At 33.9% G+C, this 8,893-nt stretch overlaps 1 protein-coding gene across 1 annotated transcript; it reads left to right on the plus strand.

The window, feature by feature from the left end:
• Window positions 1-4,423: 4,423 nt before the first annotated feature.
• Window positions 4,424-7,650, plus strand: LOC127128281 (pentatricopeptide repeat-containing protein At3g12770). The gene is made up of 2 exons (XM_051057524.1): window positions 4,424-7,138; window positions 7,255-7,650. Exon 1 carries the CDS (start codon window positions 4,694-4,696, stop codon window positions 6,848-6,850), a length of 2,157 nt encoding a protein of 718 aa, XP_050913481.1. The 5' UTR covers window positions 4,424-4,693; the 3' UTR covers window positions 6,851-7,138; window positions 7,255-7,650.
• Window positions 7,651-8,893: the final 1,243 nt, after the last annotated feature.

Consider the following 8,893-nt stretch of genomic DNA (forward strand, 5'->3'; position numbering starts at 1 on the left):
TTTCTTGCACTAAGGCATTGGGTGTCTGTTGTTGCAACATTAACTTTGAATGTTTTGTTTCTTCCTAGTTCATATTGCATAATCCGCTTTTGATTATAGTCATACAACTTCAAGAGATTGTCCTTCATGGTTACTAAAAAACCTTTTCCAATCAGTTGAGCTAGACTGATCAGATTTTTATTCATGCCAGGAACATATCATACATCCTTGATCATTACAGTTTTTCCATTGTTCAACTTAACTCTGACATTTCCCATTCCTTTAACATTCAGATACTCATCATTAACATATTTAATCTTTGTCCTTTTACTAGAGTTAAAATCAACCAGCCATGGCTTGTTTTTATAGGTGATTTGAGCAGCCGGTGTCCATATACCACCAGTCTACCATTGGTCCACCTACGTTCTTAAATGCCATCAATAACACAAGTTCATCGTAAGAAATCTTCCATGGCTATATTGTCTTCTTCACCCTTGTTAACTTTGTTTGACAAATAATCAGCAGCAAAATGGCCAAACTTTTTGCAATTGTAGCACTGAACCTTTCTCTTGTCAAACTTCTCTTTTCCCTTATGAACATTTTGATGTTTCTTATCAGAATTGGAGAGTTCTAACTTCTAAACACCACCACCATACTTTTTCTTATTCTCTAACCATGCTTGATTTTGGTTTTTCTTTTCAGAAGAAGCTTTCAGAGTGTTCTAACTCCTTTTCAGAGTTTCTTTTAGCCAGACATAACTCTTGTGTCTCTAAACTACTCTAAAGCTCTTCAATTCTCATGGTGCTAGTATCTTTAAAATGTTATATGGCTACAACTATGTAATCAAACTAAGGATTAAGTGATCTCAGTACTTTTCAATTATTACTTGTTCATAGAGTGTTTCTCCACAAGACTTCATCTCATTAGTGACCACAATCACTCCAGAGATGTAATTAGGTACCTTCTCATTGTTCTTTATGCTGAGACTATCATATTTCTTACATAAGGACTGAAGCTTGACCTTATTCATTGATGTGTCACCATCATAGCATCGTACCAGTGTATCCCAAGTCGCCTTCTCCGTCTTCGAATCAACAATTTTCTCAAACACCTTTGTATCCACACACTGATGGATATAGAATAATGCCTTCTAATCCTTCTTCCTCATTTCATGTTAAGCATTTCTATGTGCTTCTGTTGCATTTTCTGCAACCAACGTGTAGCCGTCATTGAGGAGATTAAGAACATCTTAAGCTGCAAACAACACATGCATCTAAATCAACAACCAATTCCAGTTCTTTCTGCCGAATATTGGAAGCTTTATATTCAAGCTATCGTTTATGTCGTTCATCTTTGTTCTTATGCAAATCACTCATTTCTCACCAACACTCATGTTTCCCAAACCCTGAGAATCAAAATCTATGATTCTCTTTGATTTTGAACTTCAATTCATTGCGAGTTTTAGAACTGAAATCAATCACACACCTCACTACGCTCGTGTTTCCCTATGAATCGAAATGGATCTTGGGTTATCAATTGTTGGAGTTCAACAATGAACCTCCATTAATAATGCACATGAATTTGAGAAGATGATGAACAATTGTAGAGGGAGAGAGGGATACAATGAGTCATTTGATCAACGTTCAAGAGTCAAATAATCTGGCAGACTATCTAGAGTTGACATCATTTGGTTGACCACCTCTGATGATTAAAGTTGATATCCTTTAATATTTTCAAGATTTCATCTCAAGATTAATATTCAAATATTTACAACTGAAAACAGGATAATTGTACATTAATACAAGTTATGTGCAACAAGACCTACAAAAAAAAAATAAGTTGTGTAGAAAATCATAACACCTAGTACAATTTAATGGCTTTTATACAAAGAAATATAGCATGCAAATATATAATTGTGTCAACTATATATTCAGCTCAACACACAACAACCTATTCATGAAGTTAATTCCAATATTTGAAATTAAATAAAATTCAAAAATAAAGTTCCAAGAAACATACATATCCACATCGCTACGGGGTTTCTAAGGTAATAGATGTCCAATTTCAATCACATTGTCCATAATCATGGATTTGTCTGACACTCTCAAAACCTCTTCTAGAATTAATGTTAGGGAGATATCCTTATCTCTTCCAGAAGAACTAAGGGTCTTTGGAAGCATAGAAAAAGACTTCATTAATAGAATGCAACACTCCAATATGGGAGTTATTATTTTAGTCACACATATTACCCATGAATAATTTTGTGAACATAAGACTTCACGATTGACCGAGATATTACTCTCTCACTCACCAAAGAAAAAAGTTAAGAATAATATGTCTGACCAACAAAAAATCATTGATAATTTCATTAAGTCCTACACACACAAAAGTATAAAATCAAGAAAAAAAATTTAACGACCCTAAACCCTCAATTCCCTCTTTTTTTCTCTTGGATTACTAGCGGGCTTCCCATTGACCATATGATCATGTTTGGCTTTTTGACCTCCCTATTGACCTTCAATAAAAATCCTTTGAATTTGTTAGAACAAACATAAGTAATATTCCTTGCAAAAAGGATAAACATGTGAGCAAAACAACTAAATAGTTAAAGCGGAACAAATAGTTAATGACACTTAAGCAAATGATTCAGAAGATTAACATCATCATCATTTTCTCACAGAAATTCTTCGGGTGCATCTTTACAAACTTCTCTAAAAAGGAAACAATAAGTCATTTCAACTCATTAGATTGATGAGGTCACAACCTTTAATGGTGGCAGAACAACCTCATAATATAAAGAAAATTGAGGTTTTCTAGACTCATTATAAATAACCTTCATACACCCCCACACACAAAAATCTTGTCTTGAAATGCTTGTAAGAAGATTGAAAAATGGGAAATGACCATGATTGAAGTGACCATTCAATGACTCCTAAGAACCCTTATTTACCCCTTATAACAATAAAAAGAAAATAAAACACACACAAAGGGATCCACACCCAAATCCTTACATGAAAGACTTAAATAAAAGTTCAACTATTAGGACAGAATTGTTAAAATAACCCATTGACTACCCTAAATACCTCACAATCAAATTCAATGAAGGAATCTTAACTTCTAGAACCTCAAACACGTTCCTGCATATAAAAGGCTTCGATGGAAGGCCCTTGAGGATGTTTCATCATGACTCGTTCCCCATCCTTACATTGGTCAATAATAACATCATCTTCATTTCCAATAGAGGAAACTTCGACATTGAGAATCACACTCACAATAGACTCTTGGCGATAACACGAGGTAAAGTTAATACCAGAGTCAGGTGAGCTAGCCATAAAGATAGTCACGAGGACTAGAGAGGGATCCTTAATATGTCTTGGAAAAGACTAAGCAAAAATTATAACACAATCACTCTCATGACTACTTACGCTCTTCTTTCTAGAATAATTGAACCTACTAGTATCACTACTCCAAACCAAAATATCCCTAATGTAATTGCAATATTTCATAATCTCATAAGCCTTTTTGAAGTGGAGTAGCACATGCCAGCAAAAGCTTGGTCGACAATGGGAGGCCTCACAACCTTCCCCATATGAACCTATCTCTTTGAAGATCGTCATCGTTGATAAACATAACATACTAGACTTTAACAACACAATAAATGTCTTCTAAAAAACGTATACCAAACATGACCCTAAAATTATGAACTTATTTAATAATACCAAATGATTTCGGACTTTATATATATATATATATATATATATATATATATATATATATATATATATATATATATATATATATATATATATATATATATATATATATATATATATATATATATATATATATATATATATATATTTTGTGATTATTAATTTTAAAAATATAATTAATTAATTATAGCATTTTATTATTATTAATTTAATCAAATTAATCACGATCTCCTTCTAATTTTATTTATATGTCACTTTAAACAAAAATTCTATCAAATTATGAATAATATAAAAATGTTTTTTTTTACTTTTTCTACTATACTTTAAATGATACTTTAAGTAATAATAACCTTTTTAATTTCTTTTTTATATCATTAATAAATATAATTTTATATATTAAAGTTGCTAAGTCTCAGCAACTTTTGGCACCAAAATTAAGGGTATTTTTATAACTTATTTTCTATTTATTTATTATATTTGTTTGTTTTATTTTGGTATCAAAATTGAATAATTTTGTACTCTTATTTATTTATTTATTTGAGGATATTTTCATAACTTCCTTTTCATTTATTTATTATATTTGTTTTTTTTTCTAATTTTGGTATCAAAATTAGATAATTAATAAATTAAAATAACTTTCACTCTCCTCTTCACAATGCAATTATCATTATCAATTCTATATTACCCCCATCATACAAACATCATTTTCTTACACATGCTTTTCATTTATCTTATATATTAAAGTTGTTAAGTTTTTTATTAACTTTTGACGCCAAATTGGATTGTAATCCACTGCAGTCAATTGTTCAATTTCCCGTTGAACAAACTCTCAACATTCCCTCCCTTATAACTGCATTTTTTGTTGTTGTTAACTAGGTTCCCGATTCAACAACATAAAAAAGTCCAAAATTTTATGTTTCAGAGTTTGTCTAATTGAAACGTTTTAAACTTTTCTAGTAATACACAAACATTGAAAGATAAACTACACATAACACAACTCTATGTCTTGGATCTTTACCTTACCTTCCCTCATTACAAAACACAAAAAGTTTACACCTTTTGAAACACACACTTGTTTATTCCTCAACTTTATTAAACATCTTTGTTCTTCATCAGTTAACCCTTGTTTCAAATCACATTCATTCTATGAATCTCTTATTGATAATTCAACCCATGTTATACATCTTTATCAAATACATGCCCACCTAGTTGTCTCTGGATTGCAATATGATAGGTTTCTCATGACCAAACTGGTTAATGGGAGCTCCAATTTTGGATATGTTTGTTATGCACGTAAGTTGTTCGATGAATTTCCCGACCCGGATTTGTTTATGTGGAATGCTGTTATTAGAAGCTATTCAAGAAATGGTATGTGTAGGAATGTTGTTGAAATGTTTATATGGATGAGATGGGTTGGATTGTGTCCGGATAGGTTTACTTTTCCTTGTGTGGTTAAAGCTTGTAGTGAGTTGTTGGATTTTGGTTTGAGTTGTTTGGTTCATGCGCAGATAGTTGTTTATGGATTTGGGTCGGATGTGTTTGTGCAGAATGGGCTTGTGGTTTTGTATGCTAAATGTGGTCGGATTGGTTTGGCGAGAGTGGTGTTTGATGGGTTATGTGATAGAACGATTGTTTCGTGGACTGCTATTATTTCTGGATATGCGCAGAATGGGGAAGCTTGGGAGGCGTTGAGAATGTTTAATCGAATGAGAAGAACTGATGTGAAACCGGATTGGATTTCATTGGTGAGCGTTATGAGGGCTTATACTGATGTAGATGATTTGGAGCAAGGGAGATCTCTTCATGGTTGTGTCATCAAAACGGGCCTTGAAGACGAGTCTGATTTGGTCGTATCACTTACAGCTTTTTATGCAAAATGTGGACAAGTGACAGTTGCGAGATCTTTCTTTGATCGAATGAAGACACATAATAATGTGATGATGTGGAATGCAATGATATCTGGTTATGCGAAGAACGGTCATGCTGAGGAGGCAGTAGATCTATTTCGTGGCATGATTTCGAGAAATGTTCAACCAGATTCTATCACTGTTAGGTCGGCAATTTTAGCTTGTGCACAAGTTGGTTCTCTCAAATTAGCACAATGGATGGATGACTATGTCAGAAAGAGTAAATACGGAAGCGGTATTTTCGTTATAACAACCCTTATTGATATGTATGCAAAATGTGGTAGTGTAGAATCTGCCCGTGCGGTATTTGACCGTGCTTCTGATAAGGACGTTGTTATGTGGAGTGCCATGATTATGGGATATGGATTGCATGGTCAAGGTTGGGAAGCCATTTATCTTTATCATGCAATGAAACGAGAAGGGGTGTGCCCAAATGATGTCACCTTTATTGGCCTTCTCACAGCATGCAGTCATTCTGGTCTTGTAAAACAAGGGTGGGAGCTATTCCATTGCATGAGAGACTTTGGAATTAAGCCTCGTAATGAACATTATTCTTCTGTGGTTGATCTCTTGGGGCGTGCAGGTTATTTGAAACAGGCTTATGTTTTTATCATGAAAATGCCGATTGAACCGAGTGTAAGTGTATGGGGAGCACTTCTTAGCGCATGCAAGATTCATCGTTCTGTAACATTGGGAGAGTATGCTGCACAAAAGCTATTCTCGTTAGATCCGTATAACACAGGGCACTATGTACAACTATCTAATCTCTATGCTTCCACTCGCATGTGGGATCAAGTTGCACATGTTCGGGTTCTAATGAAGGAGAAAGGATTGACTAAGTACCTTGGTTATAGTGTTATTGAAATCAATGGGAAACTACATACATTTCATGTAGGGGACATGTCGCATCCACGGGCTAAGGAAATTTTCGATGAGCTTCAGAGGCTAGAAAAAAGGTTAAAGGATGTTGGGTTTGTTCCACATACAGAATCTGTTTTGCATGATCTGAATTATGAAGAAAAGGAGGAGAATCTTTGTATTCATAGCGAGAGAATAGCGGTTGCTTATGGGCTTATTAGTACTGCTCCTGGAACTACTCTTAGAATAACGAAGAATCTCCGAGCATGTGTAAACTGTCATTCAGCGATAAAGGTTATATCAAAGCTTGTTGAAAGGGAGATAATTGTAAGGGATGCAAATCGGTTTCATCATTTTAAAGATGGTTTGTGTTCTTGTGGGGATTATTGGTGAAATTAGCGGCTCAACCTCAAACCAACTATTAAGGATGTTTCGTGTTCGTGTGGAGACCAATGATTTTATCGAAAATTCAGTTTTGCGGAAGAGTTGTCTACTTTTTCAATTTTCTGATGGTTCCTTCCCAACCACTAGAATTGGCAGAATTGATTGTAAGGTGAAAAGTGATAACCATTGATCTTCTACAACGATCGACATGTCAATTTCGCCATAAAACTTGTGAAGAATAATGAACTGCATTGGCTTAATGCAACATCCTCTTTTTAGCCACTGATGGGTTGTCAGGTACATGAAGGAAGGAATTAGATTAAATTTCTATCACTTTGAATATTAGCATATGCCATATATAATGTGTGTATAAATACACCCACTTACCAAACTCATTTTCATGGCTGTGGCAGCAATTAAGTAAGTGTACTCATCTCCAAAACAAACAAGTTAAGAAAATGAGATACCACACTCACATTTCAGGAGTTAGAAGGGAGTCATGTGTTCTCCCCGTCGTTGCTTGCTACCCAAATGCTGAGATGAGCTTCAACAAAAGGATTGTCTATAATGCGATGGAATGTTCTCCCCGATGTTCTCAGGTTTGAATCCTGCTAGATGCGAACAATTTCTGTGTTAGGCCAAGTTTATACAGAACTTTGTTTGGTCCCATTAGATTAGTCGACCACAAGATAGGATACCAAAATTAAAATAAAAAAATTATCTGTATTTGTTTATGTCTCTATTCTACATGTTACTGTTATCCAGAATTCATTGATTCCAATAATGGTATTGTTTTTCTCCTCTAGGTATTAAGCTTTTTGAAACATTGAGTACTGAGTACAACATGGTTGAAAATCACTGCTATACATTTATATTGGAAGAACTTTTGCTGAATGCAAAGACAAATATGAATGTAGAGAGGTTTTCTTTTCAATAGTAAGAGATACCAAGCAAAGGCTTGCTGGCACATTTTAGGGAATTTTTTACTCAAATAATCCATTTTTTTTTTAAATTTCTAAAATAATTCACTTTTCAGTTTAATTCTCAAACTATCGCACTTTAAAAAAAAAACGTTAAGGCGTAGGTGTCAGATCAATTGGCGCCTACCCTTAATTTTAAAGAGGGGGCGCCAATTGAATTGGCTACAACACATGGTGTTGCCAATCCAATTGACGTCCATGTGCGTAAAGTGAAAGGAGGCGCCAATTGGTCTGCCGCCTCCGTGTATTGTGTAATTTTTTTTTGTATAAATAGAGTTGTGTGATTCATTTTTACACATCTCTTTTCATTATATTGCAAACATATTTCGTCTTCGTTGCCGCTATGGAAAAGTGATTTATTCGAGAGACAAGTCTTCGATGGAGATGCTGTTCTGGAACATCTGTCGTTTCGAACAACTAAAGAGGGAGTTGATTCGTTGGTTAGACGGAAACATACTTGAAGGCGGAAAAATTAGAAGTATTGAGAGACTCGATGCCGTACGTGATTGGGTGCGAGTAAAAAATGATAAGGATGTTACGGAAGTGACGTTTGGACCATATGACATCAGTTTGATTGTTGTAATCAGTTAGAAATGTTGTTTTTAAATGTTGTGTTTTTTACGCTTATAATAGTGACCCGAAGGTGTAGTATAATGTTTTATTTATAAGTTTTGGGGTTTAAGGTGTTACACCAAATAACTATTGAAAATCATAAACAATAGTTGAAAATAATCATGAAATTGAAAGGTTTAATGACCACTTGAGATGAACAGGTATGGTATTGGTTCAATATATTTCCAAAACATACATATGAGAATCGATTGCATCAGGATGATTTCGCTGGTAGAGATATATGACAAAACATATCATATGGTCTTCAAGTACCTACAAAACAATTAATAGTGCTTAAGTATCCAATATTTAAAGTTGATATCAATGTTGATGTTTCTTCAAAACATATTTCAATCAATGAAACTTTTAGAACTACCATATCATATGGTCTTGTATCTTCAAGAATAAATTTTGAAATGATAATACTATCATATGATCTTCAAGTATCTACAAAACAATT

The sequence above is a fragment of the Lathyrus oleraceus genome, chromosome 3 (assembly GCF_024323335.1).
Source record: "Lathyrus oleraceus cultivar Zhongwan6 chromosome 3, CAAS_Psat_ZW6_1.0, whole genome shotgun sequence".
Taxonomy (NCBI): domain Eukaryota; kingdom Viridiplantae; phylum Streptophyta; class Magnoliopsida; order Fabales; family Fabaceae; genus Lathyrus; species Lathyrus oleraceus.

What these genes read in the sequence shown, in the direction of transcription:
- LOC127128281 (XM_051057524.1), top strand. Translation starts at nt 4,694, where the DNA reads ATGTCTTGGATCTTTACCTTACCTTCCCTCATTACAAAACACAAAAAG.